The sequence below is a fragment of the Anthonomus grandis genome, chromosome 9, assembly GCF_022605725.1.
Source record: "Anthonomus grandis grandis chromosome 9, icAntGran1.3, whole genome shotgun sequence".
In the NCBI taxonomy this organism is placed as follows: Eukaryota; Metazoa; Arthropoda; class Insecta; order Coleoptera; family Curculionidae; genus Anthonomus; species Anthonomus grandis.
The window spans coordinates 11249666-11270192 of record NC_065554.1 but is presented as its reverse complement, the minus strand read 5'-3'; the positions used below and the strand labels follow the sequence as shown (position 1 = coordinate 11270192).

Genomic DNA, 20527 nt, shown 5'->3' with positions numbered 1-20527 from the left:
TAAAAATAAAGGAATTACTTTTGCTTAAAATATGAAAGCAAAACCTGAAGACTTTGCGGATTAGAAATGGTAGAATTAGATGCATATTCTTGTGTGTTAATGAGATAAAATGTATAGGAATATACAGGTTATTATTTATTATCTTTTTATTTTACTCATCTAGCTCATGTTGTCTACCATAGATTGGACATAATACCTATTTATAGACAATATTACTAAACTTAAGGAGTTTATACGAACACCACTGTTAATCAGTAAGAAAAAGCTGTAAGAAATCATTCAATATTTTATTAGATCTATTTTATAAAAAAGATGTTACCTAGTATTCATAACAAGAAGATTCAATTCAATAGTCTCTATCTTAAAAAAAATTGAAATATGTAGTGATATATTGCGTTTTGACGATTGTAGGGCACAAGTTAATTTAATGACCTTGGAGCCTTAACATAAAAGTGATGTTAGAAATATCCATCAAACACAAATGAAAATAACAGTGAAGAAAAAGATGACACACTTTTTTGAACAAAATATGGTTCAAAATTTGCCTTCATATCTGAATCACATCCAGATGATCTATTTAAAAGAAAAGAAGTTGCGGTAGAACAATTAAGTCAAAATTTTTCAAATCTCGTACAGATGGTTAAAAGAGACTCGATTCCTAAAGCAACAAATATGTGAAACTAAAAAAAACATTAGAAAAAATAAAAACCTTATCGAAGCTGCTAAATCTATTTAGTAGAATGAAGAATATTCGTCATGGAAAAATAATTACAGTACAGCCTACGTCCACAAGTAGAAGATCGCAAAGACCTGGAATGACATCTGGATCAAAAAGAATTCAGACAGGAAGGCCAGCAAAAAATGAAAAAATCATCCGAAGACGTAAGGTTCCAAGATCACTTAACCAAGCTGTGGAGTGCAATCGCCAAAACACCAAATCTCATTAAAAAGTTTGTTTTAGGCTAACTAACTAAAATAAAATTACTAATTTAGATACTAATACAACTAATTAGATAATAAGGTTAAGATAAAGTTTGGTAAATCTGTTTTATTTTTCTATTAAAATTAATCTAATAAAATAATCCCTTACAGTCGTATCCTTACTTGGTACACCTAATTCTAAACAGCTTGTAAACTATTCTAAAATTGAAAAAAAAAATTAAAGCAAACTTTAGAAGAATACTTAACGTAGTCAAGCTTAACCACTAAAGGGGTCTTTAATTTAGTTCTTAATTCATATGAATTGCAGAATAATATAAATCAACTTTTCCGCTATTACTATTTTGTGGTTCAACGTGTGGCTACGTTGAACATTTTTACCAACATAAGGGCATTTTATCGCTATTTCAGAAAAGTTTATGCCCTTGTATTATCCATACAAGCAGATTAATGATAAAAAATATAAATCTGTACATTCTGAAGCGAAACCTATACTTTAAAATTAAACCAAATTTAGGAATGGACTAAAGAAATTACGTTTTACGCGTACGTATTTAGAAGTTAAAAGCCCAGAAGCCACTATTAAAATTTTTAAAATACAACACACCTTCACAACATTTGTTTTCAAATTTTCCAGTCGCATCATATTCATTAAATATTTAATAATCCTTTATCTTGTATATCGAAATCGCAAGCAAAAAAAAACAAAATTCAATAATAATAATAACAACATAAATAATTACATAATAATTAAATGTGTTACTACCAATTTTACAGCACCAAACAAATCACATAAAACATTTTTCGTTCTAATGCTCTGTACCGTAGTATAGTATGTAGTGATAAATTAGCGCATTTCTGCAATAAATATAAAAGAAAAAAATTACAACTTAATATTTTTTTGGGATAACCTGAGAAAGGATGGAAATATCTTAAATTGTTTTCCAAATTCTTAAAAAACCACAACTTTTGTTAATTGATCTTATGCAATGTAAAAATGACAACCAATATGTAATAAATACTAGAAATATCAACTATATTAACAAGTTATCCTATTTTACTTCTCAAATTTCCGTTTCAAACTATTTTATTCGCGAAATGCATCCAATTAAGTGCATAGGCTTTCCTTATTATGATTTAAAGATCCTTAAGCAATATAAAAATACTAAAGGAAGTAAAACAGTTTAATATTTATATAAATATACATAGATACGTACATGGTTAATTAAGTTCCTTTGTGGAATCATCATTAGCTGCTGCTTACCTGAAACAAAAAGCAAGTTAAATATTTTTTTTAAAAATTAATGAAGTGAACCAATATTTTTAAAAGCTTCCATTAATTAAACGTAAACGAAGTAATTACTATTATTATAATTGGCAAAAGTGCGAAAAAGTCGTAAAGTTAACTATTATTACAATAGACAAAAATGTCGTAAAGTTGTAAACATGTGCTATAAAAACATGACGAGATGAAATTAATTTATAAATTTGTTATATAATTAGTATTACCAAATAGTTCATTGGGTCGTTGTGCTGGTTTATGTCTCGAGAAAATTAATATTTTATGATAATTTATTATAATTGGTTGGTTAAGGTTGAAAGATATTACTAATTTTATTTAAAGTATAATATGTAGTTCGAATTTAGTTTGGAGGTGATGAAGTCTAGTTGCCTTCACCAATTTTCTATTTTGCGATTCATTTCTTAAAACTGCCGCGTAAAGACTCTGCTAACAGTACTTTTGATGATAAAAGAAACTGCAAAATGATTATCGTTGACGGCTAATTGAACGGTATCTTAGGACTCAAAAATATTAAACGTTACATTAAAAATTATATAATATTTACCGCATACGAAAGAAAAAATGTAGGTCAAAAATTTAGTCAATGTGTCATAATGTTTACATTATCTTTAAACCTGTTCTCGAGATAATAATTAAATATGACGGGGAAAGTTTTGAAATTGTAAAATTTAATTATCGAAGGTCATGGCAGAAGCAGGTCGAAATGTTTGGTTAACCTTTGTGTTAGTTAATGTCATATGGATAATTCAGGGGCTGTGTCAAAATAAGAAAAAAATTATGTGTGGTATAAAGGGCATCGATTTCATTACACAGGGTGGCAAGGTTTCAATGTTTTTTCTCTGATTTTCGGTTTTCTCTCTTGTATTCTACCATATTGGTTTTAAATTTTGTACAACAATTATTGTTTAGAATTTTGGCAATAAAGTATTAATATGTTCTCTTATATCTAATATCTAATATGTATCCTATAGGAATATTCGGATTAAATTTGAACTCTCTCATCATTGGTTTTTTACCTTTCTTGGCTATCATTCTCGTATCTGTGACCGTTTATAACCTGCATTTATTTACGAGATATTTTATTAAGGAATCGAAATATAAAGAATTAACTAATACTGATGCACTGGATCCACACAACTTTAGTAGTAGTAGTAGTAGTAGTAGTACTTTTCCATCACTAAACTTTCAGGTCTGATAAATTTCATAGGACTCACTATACCAACGATAAAGTTAAAATATTAGTGATTTCTATTATAATTCATGCAGAAAATCTAATGTTCAGACAGACGTTCAGACAGTTCAGACATAATCAGACGACCGATATAGAAAGATCAATAAGCCATAATCTTATGAAGAAATTTGGTTAAAATTAAAGTGGGTAAAAACCAGCCCCTTGATACTGTTAACTTCAATTAGGAAAAAGATTTTACATAGGCCTCACGTAATATTAATACAATAATAATATTAACAACATTGTACGAGGAAAGATGCAGCCGGGATCTTTCGAGATGCAGGATGGCCAAACTATAGATGCCATGGAAGAGGGTGATACATACAAATACCTGGGAATGGTGCAGGCAGCGCGAATAGATAACCGAACAATGAAAGATAAACTCACTGCTGAGTTTTCAACAAGAGTAAAGCACATAGTGAAAACGAGCCTCAACAGTAAGAATCTATTTAAGGCGTTGAATACGTATGCCTGTACAGCACTAACATATTCCTTTGGAATTGTGGGATGGAGCAAGACGGACATCCAGAACTTACAACGGAAGGCACGAACATTATTGACTAAGGCTCAAAAACAGCACCGTCGAAGTGCCACAGAAAGAACTACGCTACCAAGACATCAGGGAGGTAGAGGATTGGCAGACATTTACAAACAGTTAGACCGACAAATTTCAGTTCTGAGAAATTTCTTTCATGAAAAGGCTAGATCGTCCGCTCTGCACCGTGCTATATGCGAGGTTGATGACTCTACACCTCTGAAACTGAAGAATCGCGAAATCGAAAGTCACCACGTCACTGATGAAGAAAAACATCGATCATGGGCACAAAAACCACTGCACGGGAGACACGTCAACGAGGTTAGCCAGGGACATGTCGACACCAATGCGTCGAACTACTGGTTAACTTCAGGACAACTGTTTCCCGAAACGGAAGGTTTCCTCTTGGCCATACAAGACCAAGTTATTCCAACTAGAAACTACTTGAAGTTCATTATCTCGGATCCTTCAGTACAGAGTGATAAATGTCGATATGGATGCCAAGTGACAGAATCCATCCAACACATAACGGGAGGATGTCAAACGTTTTCCCAAACTGAGTATAAGGCACGTCATGACTGCGTGGGAAAAATACTGCACCAAGAACTTGCAGTTAAACTGAACCTCTTGAGGACGGACAAAGTTCCATATTACAATTATACTCCAGAGCCAGTTCTGGAAAATGGCGAGTATAAATTGTACTGGGACCGAACTGTCCACAATAGACCAGATCTTATATCCTGGTGGATAAGCGACTAAGGAGAACCACGCTGATTGACGTTGCTATACCTAATAACAATAACCTCCAAGGAAAATACAACGAAAAGATCATCAAATATCGAGATCTTGAAGGGCAAATCAGACGGCAATGGGAGATGGAGCATGTTCAAACAATTCCGATAATAATCTCGTCAACTGGACTTATACCAAAAACCCTTGTAGAGAACCTCAAACAACTGGGACTAAATGAGCACCACTACAAAAATATGCAAAAAGCGGTGCTATTGGTTACAGCACGGGTCGTCAGAAAGTTCATGGGTACAGAAGACCGAACACCATCCAGGGCCCGACAATCTGGAAAGGGTCCCCTCAGAGCTTAATCCTTTTGATATCTTAGATATCTGGGATAAGTGAATGTTCCCCGTAAAACGGGAGTGTGATTGCCGCAAGGCAAAAATCTATAATAATAATAATAATAATAATAATAATAATAATAATAATAATAATAATAATAATAATAATGATAATAATAATAATAATAATAATAAGTAAGTTAACCAAGCAAGTCGAGGGTGTTATGCGGCAAAACAAAACCCATGCCACATAATATAACCCTCCCAATGATAACATAGCAGAAGTTTTAGACATTCTCAAACAAAAACTAAGCGTTGCTGCACAACGACTTGGAAGATATAAAGAATCTAACCTTAACCTTAGGAAAATATCCAATAGGCTCTTATTTGTTTTTCGCCAATACAATAGGCTGTTTCAGAACAACGAGAAACAGTTTTATCGGAGGCTTGGAAATGTCACCAATAACGACAGCGGTAAACCACCATCTAAACGACAAGTCAGGGAGTTTTGGGAGTCAATCTGGCCCGTACCTACAAGTCATAATGTCAAAGCACCCTGGATACAAAAAGAGATTGACAAAATGGAAGAACTAAGACCAATGGACGAGCCGATAATATCTCCTGAGCTGTTCATTTATATTCAATTCATAACTTCTGGTTACAAACGGTTTAAATGCACTCATACACATTTAGCTCGTCATTTCAACAGATTTTTGCAGGAACCAACCACAATACCAACTTACATTGCGCAAGGACCAACATATTTGCTTCCAAAAGATAACGATACCAAAAATCCTGCAAAATATAGGCCTATTACCTGTCTGCCTACAATCTATAAATTGCTTACAGCATGTATTGCAAAATAATTTATATGCACTGCAAAGACCACGGAATTATCGCTCTAGAACAAAAGGGCTGCATTAAGAGGTTTCAAGAATGTAAAGAACAGTTACTTATAGACACTGTAATTATGGAACAAGCAATACAGAAGCAGAGAAACTTATACACCGCCTTTATAGATTACCGTAAGGCTTTCGATACCGTTCCACACACTTGGCTGCTTAAGGTCAATGCGATTTATAAAGTCGCTCCACCGCTTATCAATTTATGAAAACATATGATAGATTTCTGGACCACACAGTTGAATCTTAACTGCAGAAATGAAACTTTAGCGATTGAGCCTATTAAAATACAACAAGGCCTTTTCCAGGAAGATTCCGTGAGTCCCCTCTGGTTTTGTCTGGCTCTGAATCCCCTCTCCCATATATGCTTAATCGAAGTCAACATGGATTCACCGTTAAACGTAACAGGGAAAAACCTATATAATATTACACATCTAATGTACATGAATGATATCAAAGTCTATGTTGGGACATCAACGCATGTCAACTCATTGCTGCGAACAATTGAAATATTTTCCCACGACATTAAAATGAGCTTTGGTATCGATAAATGCAAAACTCAAACAGTTATCAAAGGTAAACACAACACCAACAACTTTGAATTACAAGATGGTATGAGACCATTCGGGCTATGGAAGAAGGGGAAACTTATAAGTACTTGGGCGTACATCAGTCACAAGAAAATGAAGCAGAACCTCCAAAAGGAATATATCAATCGTCTTAAGCAAATTTTAAAAACTAAACTAAATGGTAAGAACATGATTAAAGCGGTTAATACCTACGCTATCCCTGAGTTAACGTATTCTTTTGAGTCATTAGGTGGACAAAGACTGATATAGGAGATTGAGGGGAAGACCAGAACAACCCTCACGACGCAAATAAGTTAAGATAGTATAGTGACAAGAAAAAAAGTATTTTGAAGAATTACTTCAAGAATCCATTACACATTCGATCTCTAAGTTGAAACATCATAGTCATTTGATGATGTCTACGGAAGCAGAAAGGCCTTGCTGAAGTATAAAAGTCTATTCGAAGCTTAATTTTTTTAAAACACCAAGATTTATTATATTGTCTCTTGTGAAACTTTACCTTGTATAGGTATATCAAATTATTAAAGCTATGCACCACAAATCCTGTAGTATTGTCACAATTCTTCTTCTATTGTATTTATTTAATGATTCTAACAAAGAAAGGCCATTAATATAAGTAAAAATATGTATTATACATAAACAACAATTTTCAAAAATTTCATTATCTTAGGTGATTTTTTGTCTAGTACAAAGCCGAACAATTAAATATTCCTCAAAAGGTTATAAAATGACATCACAGACAAAAATTGTCTAAAACAAACCACATCATACAAATGATTGCTTCCTTACGATAAACGAGAATCGTTTAAAAACAATCGTTATTTGCATTACATAAGATTTAAAAAGTGGATTCGTGTGTTTAGGCTTGGGTTAACTTTCATCAGAGAAAGACCGGCAAAATGTAATCCGACCTTTCGTTTTCGATACAGCCTTGCTATTGAGAAAGCGGTCAAGCGTTGAGCTCGATTTACTGCTGTTGTGTTATGCATATTAATTATGTTTGATTATAATTTGTTATATCATTGTGAAGTTCCGTATAAGCATTGGAATAGAAAATGTTTTATAGTCGCAACATCAATTTATTCTAATTGAATATTGAAATATTAACTTACATCACGATCATCCTGTTTATACAGTGCATTCATGATTAAAGGAACAAATTCGTTTAAAATTCAGGTATTTTGGTCTTCTTTTATATTTTGGACACATCGATTAGTATTGTCACTAACGTTTTTTTAAATAAAAAATTTCTATACAGGGAGCCTCAAGTAGAAACTATGACGTCAACATTAATTTTTTTCTAAATAGAACTCAGTATATACAGGGTGTCCAAGATAAGAATCCTAAGCATGGGGATCTCGGTACCTGTTGGAGATACAGCTTCGGTTAAATTAGGAAAAAGTTGTGCACTTTGAAGCGTATTTACATGCCGTTGAGAAACTTCAAAAATTTCCATGGCCTGCTGAGATATTTGGAAAAAACGGAAATTTGCCAATATCGATTTTATTTTTTCCTGGCTTTATTTTAAAAGATATCAAAAAACTATTGACACTTTCTCATTGACACTTTTGAAGTAGTACGTGATGGCGCTTTTAAATTTTATATCCGACGTTTCGTTTCCGAGAAACCACCATCAACTTTATTTTTTTATATGGCGCGAAAAGAAAGTACATTATTATTGTACAAATATTGTACACCCTCGCGGTATTTATATATCTGGATAGATATTCAAAATAACTATAAATGCTATTTGATATTGGATTTTAACCTAAAGTAGCAATGGAATAAATAACTAGGTAGTAGATATTTTAACAAAATTATTGTATTTTTTTGAATTAATTATTTTTTTAGTAGCCTTCCATATATCCTCCGTCTAAAGAAGTAGGCAAAGGGGCCAAATTTGAACGCAAGCTGTTTTCGGCAGTCAACAACTTCTTTACTACTTCGCACTAATTGCCACCGTCAATAGTTTTCCTTTGGTTTTTCTTTTTTATTTAAGAAAGTTCTTATGCATTTCGTCATTAAATTCAACACCAACATAAGTCTAACCAGTCTTTCAAGAGTTTAATCCATGGGAATTTTGGTTTTTGGAACATTATTGAATTCGAGGCCAAGCCAAATTCTAAATCGCATTTTGAAGTTCAATATATTAATAAAGGAATCTTGGATAGGCGTACAAAACTGTAGTCTGGCACAATGGACGTACATACTCTGGAAGGTACATACTCTGGAAAAAAAAATAATTTAAAAGAAGTGCTGAACCCAATGACGGAATTGCAATAAATGCTAATATAAATGGTTAGGTTAAATTTTTTATTTAATCCTTACTTCTTAATGATTCTTATTATAGATGTACATATTTCAATGAATCCTACAGGAAATAAGCCAATATATGATAAAAAGTACCGGAGATTCTACCATTTATAGATAAATTAGAAAAGGTGTTAAATATCATGTTGAAATAGCGAGCTGTTTTATAATCCACTAAATAGAGGTCGGATTGTTGAAATTATTGAAGAAAGTGCTGAATTCTATGGCGGAATGGCAAAAGATTCTAAAGTATAGAATTTTTGTTTAATTTTAGCTAAAAATCCTTTTGTTTCTATGAGATACAGGAAAATGTATGACTTAGTTTTCTAAAAACAGACGATATGTTCAAATTTAAAAAATCATGCCTTAACTACCTGAAATCAAAAGTGCTTTCATTTCAAAACCAACCACCCCAAACTTTCTCAAAAAAGAAACACGTTAGCTTAGATATATAGGCGAAAGAAATTTTGCATTTAATAAAGTTCTGACAATCTCCTTCTCACCTTCAGCAACTCTAATCACAAAACAGTTTTACCACTAACCAAAACTCTTTATTTTACTCCCGACACGTGTTTCGCTGGTTGGTTGGTGGTAAAACTGTTTTCTGATTCGAGTCACACCAAAGGTTCTAACAATATGACTATTCAGCAACTATCTTTCATCTCTTTATCTTTATGGATTTTTTTAATTCTCTCTATATGGAATAAATACAAAAGAAAAAATCTAGGTAACTTAAAAACTATATGAAATCTTGAAAACAAGAATGTAGCATCATTAAAAAGTTGCAGGCATACAGCTTCTGAGGTATATCGCTTACCAGTACAGTACTGGCCAATTTCTTTCTTTGGTGCAGAGATACCCGTGCCTTAACTTGTAACAAGTATTCATAGGCAAACCTTAAGTTCAAGAGATAACTACTGTGCTTCACCGATTCTTACAATCCCCACTTGTATTTAACACTGAGATAGAAGAAGAAATACGCCGCATATCTTGACCTTCAGTCCAATTTGGGTCGAACTCTAGTTAAAAGAGCAGAGGAACAGAAGAAACGCTATCGTTCTACTTTTAACTTTTGACTTTGTTATTGCAGATTATTAAATTGCTTCCGCACCCAAAATCTTTGCTCAGGCGTATACGCAGGTAGTAAGGTATTGTACCACCAAAGACACTACAGATTAAATGCATAAAACGGCATATCAGCTTATGTATTTTGGGAGGAAGTCCACTAAATTCTTAAGGAAAGTTTAGCCACTATGGCTTTACGGGTGATATCATAGTTGTCTACTTCATGAGGCGATAAAAGTCCATCAACATATTGGTAATTTCTAGTAGAAGGAACCTAATACAGAAGAAGAAACACTAAAGCTATTTAGCATGCATTATTAGTTAAAGAGCCAAGTGGTTTCCAGGCCTGGTACACGGATGGATCATGGATGAAAAGCACCAATTCAGCCGGAGCCGGAGTGTACAGGATGGAAACGAACACAGGGGAATCCTTCCCGCTAGGGAAACACACCACAGTTTTCCAAGCGGAGGTGTTTGCTATACTCGAAGTAGCGACCAAACGAGAGGCATTGGAAGGTGACGGGGAGGATTTGCATCTACTGCGATAGTCAAGCTGCCATCAAGGCGATTCAGAAACCCAGGGCCAGCTCAGCGCTAGTCCAGGAATGCAGAGACGAAGAAGTGAGACTGAGGTGAGTCCCAGGACACCAAGGTATTGAGGGCAATGAGCAGGCCGATGAACTGGCAAGACAAGGTTTCGTTAACCCCTCCCTAGGCCCCGAACCTTGTCTCGGTTTTAGCAAAAAACAAATCTACCAGGCACTTAATAATTGGGCCTGGGTAAAAAAAAGGAAGAGTTGGAGAAGGACAGAAGGATGTAGACAGGCCAAGGAAATGATACCAGACCATGACGGCTCTAAAGCAAGGCGACTACTAACAAAGACCCGACAAAGTATCAAAGACTTGGTGCGAATCCTGACCGGGCACAACAGTCTAAACAGGCATCTACACCTTCTTGGTATAAGAGAAAGCCCACTCTGTCCGAATTGCGGTACAGGGGAGGAAACTTCATGCCACATACTAGGTATCTGTGATAGGTGGAGTCGCCTAAGCAGGAAAATTTTCGGAGCAACGACACTCCAGCGGGAAGATCTTGAAGAACTGGACTGGGACAACGTGCAAGTCTTTATTAAAAGGGCGGGTCGACTCAGTGAAGACCGCACATTGAGGGTGGAGGCGTAGGGGTGGGTGATTCTGGGGTTGGCGAAAAGGGACTGCTCAGGCCTACTTGCCGAGCTCTAGCTCCCCCACCCTTACTACTACTACTACTAGCATGCATTATTAATACTTGAACAATGACAGCGCTAAAGCGTTACCAATTTGCTGTAGCTTGGTGTAATTGCCTCACGAAGAGGATTCTGGATAGATCTTAAGAGTCTGAACAGTAAGGTGCTTATAAGGAGAAGATTCGCTATACGACGCGACGGCCCTTATGCTTGAGCTTTTCATTTCCACACTTCTTACAAGGACTATCAAAACAGGCAAAAATGTCACGTGAACTACAACAGAAGTACAGAAAATATACTGATAAATTTTATCCATACAAAATGCAGATGCTTCAAAAGCTTCATTAGATAGAAGAATTATCAGTAACATTCTTAATATCCTGCCAAATATATGTATCATCGCCTTCCTTTGATGAAATACATGCCTCTGTCCTAGGTTAATTAAATACCACTCTTAATATCAGACCAAATATATAACATATTATATGAGATTTAAAAAGATACTTTAACACTGCCGAGATATCCTGGCCCAAATGATTATATTTAACCTGACAAGAATAAACTAACTAATCGGAACTAACTGTGTTGAATTACATAACCTAGAGCCACACATTTTAAGTGCGATTTCTACTTCCCGCTGGCCCAGAATTCGCAATTTCTCCGAGGCCACAATTAAACTTATTTCCGATATAACCACTTATTTTTAATTAAGTTGTGACTTATTATTACTTAATAAGATACATCACGCTTTTATAAAACGCTTTTTTTCTTTAGTTTAATTATCATGCATTTTTTATTAATAGAGGAAATGGATAAAAAAAGCTAATTAATTTCTTATTTAAAATTTAAAAAAATTTAAGTTTTGAGCGTAAAACAAAAAATTAGAACAAATTTATTCTACTAAAATATGATGTCAGAAACTATATTGAAATATTGTATATATGACCTTTGTTGTTCGATTCTGATCATATTTTATGCTCAAAAAAAAAACACAGTTTAAAATGTTCGTGTAGCGGAAATTTATTGTGCGTATATTCCCACGTGTTGTAACAAAAGAAAGTTCAATAATTAACTTACCCTAGAACTATCTCAGCACGATACGATTAAGTTTAAGCACGTGAATATAGGAAGTACCAAATAAATCCGGTGTATTTTTTATTTCAATGGTAAATGAGCGTATCCATTTACAGCAAAATATAGTGGTGAAGTAGCCAATATTATATAATTTTTAAACACATTTTATACGGGGAAAGTTATTACCTCTACGATCTTGTTAGATGTAAAAGATTTATTACCAAGTGTCTAGGGTTTTCTTTCAAAAATTAAGCCAATTTTTCTTAAAGAGATCTCTTAATATATATACCTCTTAATATTCCAGAAAGGACACAATGGTCATAGTCTTGTATGTTTATTTAATAAACTATGACACGTGTTTTGCCCTAAGGCATTTTAAACTTAAATGTTTGTGGTGTTAACTGTGTTATATATGAACGTTTATGACTAATTTAAAATGACGCCTTATTAAGGATTAACCATTAACCCTCCGAAGTAAGGCTTACTTGGTGAACAAAAAATAAAAAGTATTTAAACTACACCCAAACTTAGTTTTTCTTTCTTCCCAGTTTTGCATCTTTGTATATCTGAATGTTGCAAAAGGTAATGCGTACCACTTTACATATACCTCAGTAGGCTCATGGTGCACTTCTGTTAAAAGAGGAGCTTCCTTAGCTCGTCTTTCAGCTCAACGAATTATTCAAACGATCTCTGATTTTTCCAAGGGATGGATGGAATAGACCCGATAATTCTGCCAAACTCTGACGAGAGAGCAGGACAATCGTGCGTAATGTATGTGCTCAACTCTCTCGTTTCCGTGGTTGTTTGCTCTGCATAAGGGGCTCGTGTTTAGTTTTAATTTAAACAAATTATCAATTAATAGAAATTTGTGAATTGCCTCCGATTTATCCGGGTAGATCACAAGATCCTTTAAAGAAATTGCAGCCAGCCATGGGAATCATCACACTGATTTTTAAAAACTTCTCATTTTATCTCTCTTCCTTCTTACTTTTCAATTTCTTCCTAGTTATCACACGAAATAAGATTCTTCTTAGTTATCGTACCAACTTGTTTTGTGTGAAAAATTTTGACACGGCAGTCACGTTCTCAAATTGCTGAATCCGGTCAACATTAATCAGAACAAGCACACAATTCAGTTTTTAAGAAATGATTGTAGATTTTTTGAAAGTTTTTGAACAAATTTAATCCATCAATTTGAGAAACTAGATCTTGCAGCATGTATCAGTCGTCTAAGCATTCTTAGTCATTTAAACCCACCGGTTCAGTCATAATTCAAAGTCTGAAAGAGCCTCAAAGTATGCAGATGTTTTCCAAGATAAAGGCGTTTCAGAATAAGATGCTAATCTTTACGTAGGTGAAGAAAAGTTTAAATAAACCTATATCCTAAACCCCTGAACTTTTAAGCTACTGGATGTTAAAGTTTTAAGACTTTTTTTTTAATTAAAATTTTAATCACTTATTCATCATCACACTATTTCATAAAGAAAATTATTTTTAAGTTCCAATTAGTGGCGTCCAGGTTAATTTCGAAAAGATTATGTATTTCACAGCTTCTTTCCTAATTTACAAACTTTGATTGAAAAGGATTTTGTTGCGTGGTCAAATTGTAATTAGCGAATATCTAACATTAATCCATATTTTCATTCAGACTGCTTTAGATATTTTATCGAAATTTGCTTGGTATACGCCAGGTATCAAAACATGTTTTTTTTGCTTAAGGAAACAATGCGATGTCTTAATAACAAACATTAAAATTGAATTAAATTATTTACTAAACATATTCCACTACTAAATTAAACAACGTAAATAAAACTTAGCAATTAAAAGTTGGTAGCACCGGCAATTATAACCTCAGCGCTTCTTCTCTTATAGCCATACCCTTTAGATAAGTCCCGCAGTATTCATGAGTGTCAGAACTATTATGCGGTTTCTCAACTCCTCTTCAGTGGCTATAGAAGAGCTGTAAAGCAGCGTCTTAGGAGGTCTTCATACAAAAAAATTTGAGTTATTCAGGTCTGGAGATCTACATGGTATGATTATATGTATTCCTCCGCGCCCTATCCAGCAATATTGAGACTAAAATGGTCTCGTGCATTATCCACACATTAAAATTAACAACTCCTCTGGGCAACTCCTCTCGCAATTTGGTAAGCTATAATCCAGAAACTGGAGACGGAGAAGTATTTCCGTTTAATTTACCAGTAAATAATAATGCACAATTAAATTATCTAATAAGTATAACCCATTAATTTACAGAAAACTGCTCTTGGTGGTGGAATTCCAGAATGGCATGCGGGTTTTCTTCAAACCAAAATGATTGTTGTGAAAATGTATGGCGTTTCTGAAAAAGCAAGTTTCGCCTATGAATAAAATTTTGGAATCAAATTAAACATTTTTGACTTTGATGATGAATCTTTTGAAGAACCATTGGCAGAAATTCATTCGAAATGGAAAATCCCGAGGAAGTAGGGCCTGAACCTATTGAGTATAATAAGCATGTTACAAATAATCATGGAGAATTCTCCACATTAGGACATGAGTAACATTCCAATTTTTCTGGAACTCATTTCAGCGTTTTGGTTCACTACGTTTAAAACAGCTTCCTCGATTTCCAGTATTCGTGCAGGACGGTAGATCTCTTTAAAGTAGTTTTCTGGTTCAAAAGATCTAGTTTTACATAACATTTTATGGGTTCCTGCAATCGCTCATGAACGCGGAACTATTCTACTTGGATAACAATCTTAATATAATCATCTGGCTTCTAATGCATTACCGTTAGCAAGTCCTTATAGTTAATGCATACCATCTAATTCAGCATTTGTAAAATTTACCATGAAAATCGTTTAGCACTAACTATTTTGTTATTGCCATCGTTTCCTTAGTCACAATATCCCAAACCTCCATTCCAAAAACCATAGACCTATAGATATTCTCATTACTTATTCTCATCGAAAAATAAATCTGAATTTTAAAACACAACATTAATTTAAAAAAAACTGTATAGGGATGCTTAAGGGAGATGGCCAAGAAGCGTGCACTAAATTAGAACATTTTCTGTTTAAATGTTATTAATGTTATAAGAAAAAACTATATTTTCCTTAAACTTCTAACTGTAGCTTAAAAGTTAAGACCATAGGATTATTTGAACTTTTCTTCTTAAACTTGTCTAAGGATTTCACCATTTTATTCTGAAATACCCTGTATACGATATTAAGATTATAAGTGGAATAGTTATTGTATAAACAAATTTAAAATCAGGAATTTGTGGTGTGTATAAGATTTTAAGTCCCAAGTTAGGACAAAAAACTCATAAATTAAATTTGAATGTTTTAAGCTTTTGCAACGGTGACATTACATAATGTTAATAAAGATAAACCTTTATGTATTAAAAAAAAGGAAACACTCTATGTAGATAACACTTGTATCCTTCTTAAAAGCTGTCATACGAACTGTCAGACTCTTATTTAGAGTAATCCGGCATTTTGATTTTTGAATTAAAAAAAGTTGTCCATATTAATTAAATAGATCTTATTATCAGTTTTGTTTTATTTCTATAAGTAATTTTAAATAATTCAACAATTTTCGGTAAGCCTTGATCCTGTCGTATTAAACAACGTCCAAGGATTAATTTACATAAATAAACTCAGAACAATAACGCATTTAAATTTGTAAGGGATCATTTAGGCAGCCATATATATTTTCGAGCATACTATCGCCTAGAGGCGATGCATTTATACGGCAAATTAATAGGAACTCAAAGGCCCAATTCATCAACTTACATAAATGGTTACCTTCCTCGTTACTCCAAATTATTCCTCGTTATTTTGTAGGAGAATTATTTAAATACGCTTGTACACGTACAGTACTTTCTACTTTTTTTCACAATTTTATTTCTCTATAGTGAACTTTATAATTCAAAAATATTCTAATAAGTCAACATCCAGTATAATATGTATTGCAAAAAAAACTGAGATGCTCTTAATTAACAAAAATAATCATTAATCTACAATTAGCAAATTAAATGAACAGTATTCGAGAAAAAGAAAATCATGGTAGATTTTGCCTACATTTGTATGGAAATATTCAGACATATTCCTGAATTTACTTGGAAAAAGTAAATTCAGGAATATGTCTAATAAATGTTCAGCAATAATTCCGGAAAAGCTATAGACTATTAGAGATGATTTCCTTTGTTCACTCACAGACTCAGATTTCTAGCAGAATAAAAAGAGGATAAATTTAGCCCACAATGTTGAGTAGAAGCAGTCGATAAAAAGATACGTCTAGGTCTGAAGAGTGGAAAATCTGGTATAGATCATGACAATATAATGCTCAAGAATATGAGAAGTATATATCAAAATATACAGAAAATACATAAAGCTCACATGATCCACATGATTCATTCATCATTATTATTCGAGCATTTCATTATGAATAGGTTAAAGTCAACATATAATGTAAGGCTTAAAAAAGTCGTACATACTAGAACTATTTCTCCTATGTTCTAATTATTTCCTATTATATTTAAATATCTTATACATATATAAAAGATCATTAGCAGATTGGTCTTGAAAAATACATAATTATATAGACAGTAGAAGAATATTTCGTTTTCTATTTTACACTAGCTTATCACACTACACTACACTATAGATATATTACTTTCTAAATTTAATTTTTAATTTTACAGAATCTGTATAGGATGAACCTTCCACTGACCCACAGGTGACATAGAGATGTCTCAAAACACCAACCACTACTGGCAAAATAAGAAGACCTACAAGTTTCGTTGGCTAAAAATGAAAATTCGCCCACCAGATTAACCAGGGGAGAGTTTTAGATTATTTAGCTACCAGTTATTAAAATCTAGTCCAATAAATCTTTATTAGGTGAGTTCAAAAATTAAGCCTAATTAATTATTCCTTTAAATAACTTAAAAAGCGGCTAATATATATTGGAAAAATCAACTGTTTTCTTTTTCGCCTTATTTGTTCTAGCGCTCGTTTACCGCTTAAACTATTAGCCTATACTACTTCCATTACGAAGATCAGACATTGATTTTCTTTATTTTCAGATAACTGTGATAATAGCCCATTTAGAATTATAGACCAATATTGTAAGAATAACTTAAAAGATATATAAAGATAAACTTTAAGGTAAGAAAATTAAATTAGTATCGTGTAATAAACATACTTTAATCAGATTTTACAAATATTCAATAATATTCTTGATATATTGGTGAAGGCAAAATTGATAGTATACTTTATAAGTGCTATTTTCAGGAGATATTTAACATGGCTGTAGTACCAATTTTGGCAGCCACAGCTGTAAAAACCGTAGGGTTAGTCGGATCAACGCTATGGCTCATTCCTCTGATACTTGCCAGCCTTACTTTCCTACATTACAATAAGCTTGATCCTGAATCTCCAGTTTACGACCAAACAACCTTGTACAAAGAATATGATTTTGTTGTAATTGGCGGAGGATCTGCTGGAGCAGTTGTACGTAAATATTATTGTCTATCTAATTGATTGTTGTAAACATCATTTTAAAGGTAGCATCAAGGCTCTCAGAGATCCCAGACTGGAAAGTGCTACTTTTGGAAGCAGGTCCAGACGAAAACGAAATATCGGATGTACCATCTCTAGCCGCCTACCTGCAATTATCCAAGCTGGATTGGGCTTATAAAGTGGAGCGCACTGGAAGAGCTTGCCTAGGTAGGTCATTAAAAGTAAAAATACTTGTTTTAAAAAGTCAGAACTTTTAGGTATGAAAAATGGACAATGTAACTGGCCCAGAGGCAAGGTTCTTGGTGGATCCAGCGTTCTAAACTATATGTTGTACGTAAGAGGACATAGAAACGACTATGATCATTGGGAAAAACTTGGTAAAAACATCATTAAGGGTTAATATAAATATCTTACTTTATATACTTGTTTTTTTTTAGGAAATCCTGGCTGGAACTATCAAGAAGCACTAAAATACTTCATTAAATCTGAAGATAATAGAAATCCATATTTGGCAAAAACACCCTACCACGGTAAGGGTGGTCTACTAACTGTGCAAGAGTCACCCTGGAAAAGTCCTTTAGTGGTTGCTTTTGTAGAAGCAGGAATGGAATTGGGTTATCCAAATAGGTTGGAAGTGTTATTATATTTTACTAATAAACCATAAAGTTGTATACTCTTACAGAGATATTAATGGTGCTGACCAAGCAGGGTTTATGATAGCTCAAGGAACAATTAGAAGAGGAAAACGCTGTTCTACAGCTAAAGCCTTTCTGCGACCAGTCAAACTCAGAAAAAACATACACATCGGACTTAATGCCCATGTAACTAAAATCCTAATAAACCCTACTAATATGAGAGCCTTTGGAGTAGAGTTTTTTAAGAATGGTAAAATTGTTATTATTATTATTGATTGAACGTTAACGTAACTTTGCTACCCGCAGGTCACCGACACGTGGTAATGGCAAAAAAAGAAGTAATTTTGTCAGCTGGTGCCATAAATTCTCCACAGATTTTAATGCTGTCAGGTGTCGGGCCACGACAAGAACTAAAAAAGCACAATATTCCAGTGCTTAGAGATCTGCCAGTTGGCTACAATTTGCAGGATCATGTTGGAATGGGAGGATTAACATTTAGGTAAAAGGAAACTGCAAAATACTGAAGAACCATATAATAAACATGTTTTCACAGAATTGACAAGCCAGTATCAATAGTTCAAGATAGGTTCCAAGCGATTCCAATGACGATGCAATATGTCCTAAATGAACAAGGACCAATGACTACTTTGGGAGGAGTAGAAGGACTGGCTTTTGTTAATACAAAGTGAGTAATATAAAGTTTTCATTAAATGTAGATTATTGCTATCTAAACATTAATATTTCTTGATATAAAGTGAAAATTTCGTTTTAAGAGTTCAGGCCTCCTTTCAGTTTCATTAATTTAATTTCAAAATATCTTCATTATGGGAAAATAGTATGTTATGAGGGAGACTGAAGCCTATACACTAAGGCGGATAGAAATAAAAAGATTAAAACAAAGGAGTTATCTGTGATTCATTTTCAACAAACCTATTCCCATTCTTATATAGAAACAAGAAACACTTGTACACGTACAGGACATGAAGTATTAAAATATCTAATTGACAAAATTTTCCCTGAAAATAACACTGGAAAGCTATTGTGCCCCATCAAGATTTTGACCAATATATATTCTTAAGAGCAGCACTGACAGGTAGTATTTTACCAATTTATTCGGGGGAGAACTAGCCTGGCTTCTTTCCCAAATAGAGGGGGACACAATTGTTTAATTGTGCCACTGGAGAGTACTAGTGGACTGTACTTATTTATTTTGTATGTATCGAAGGACCACAGCTTATATGGCGCTGAACCAATTATTTTAATAAATGAAACAAACTTTCACAATACAAAATATGCTCATTTATTAGATCCGAAGACAGGATAATGGAACAGTTATTCATTAAAGCAGTTGTAAACTATGGATTGGCTTTGCTGTGTTTCTGGATACTTAAGTTAACCTTATTTACACTCACTTTGCTTCTTAGCAGTAACTTCACTCACTTCTTACTAACTACTAACAATGCTGCTTATACTCTAATTACAATGGGTTAATTACTTTAATTGTATCAACACACGACGACCGAACTCATAAGTAGCGACAATAATACAGGTAGTTTTAACTGAGTTTAGAGTATAAGGGTACTTACGGACCTTCCTAGGTCACTAAAGGTGTAAAGAGAGAGAGAGAGAGAAACAGAAAAAGCCGTCTTGGGTATTAGGGGTAATAGGGATAATAGGGACTCGACTCACAAACTACTTCTCGACGACAGGGCCTCAACTTGACTGTAACAGTAAATCAACTCGACTGTATACTGCAACTCTTGGACCAGTAATTGGCCATCAAGAGTCTAGAGAGAAAGACCCATACTAGGGTTTAAAAAGTAAAGAGAATACGGGCAACTCGTCAGCAACTTCTCACTTCGATCGCTATTATGACTCGCAACTCGACTCACACACTAGATCTCGGGGACAGTGACCCAACCTGACTTCTGCATCAACTAAGATCGACTGTGGAACTAAACTTTGACCGTGTGACATTTTTACCAGCTTGTTTTACTTAGTAGGTGTAAAAATGCTCAATAATTGCATCTTTCATCAACAAGGGATGTGAAAAAGGGGTTAAAGCCGGAGAGCCTGACAGTCTCATGGCAATTTATGGGTTATATTTGTTATCTTTAAAAGTTTGAAGCGTTTA

The 20527-nt window shown here is 33.8% G+C and overlaps 2 protein-coding genes across 2 annotated transcripts in view; one reads left to right on the top strand and one right to left on the bottom strand.

Annotated features, from left to right (window-relative positions):
* LOC126740428 (flotillin-2) overlaps positions 1-20527 on the bottom strand; it is a 512088-nt gene that overhangs the window by 308181 nt on the left and 183380 nt on the right. The window lies entirely within an intron of this gene.
* The window catches only part of LOC126740425 (glucose dehydrogenase [FAD, quinone]), a 28612-nt gene that overhangs the window by 4318 nt on the left and 3767 nt on the right, over positions 1-20527 (top strand). The window contains exons 3-11 of the mRNA XM_050446448.1: positions 16939-17137; positions 17323-17404; positions 17531-17749; positions 17803-17965; positions 18016-18135; positions 18196-18385; positions 18441-18643; positions 18700-18892; positions 18947-19078. Coding sequence (XP_050302405.1) covers positions 17543-17749; positions 17803-17965; positions 18016-18135; positions 18196-18385; positions 18441-18643; positions 18700-18892; positions 18947-19078 — 1208 coding nt within the window. The 5' untranslated portion in view covers positions 16939-17137; positions 17323-17404; positions 17531-17542. The remainder of the gene's footprint in view (positions 1-16938; positions 17138-17322; positions 17405-17530; positions 17750-17802; positions 17966-18015; positions 18136-18195; positions 18386-18440; positions 18644-18699; positions 18893-18946; positions 19079-20527) is intronic.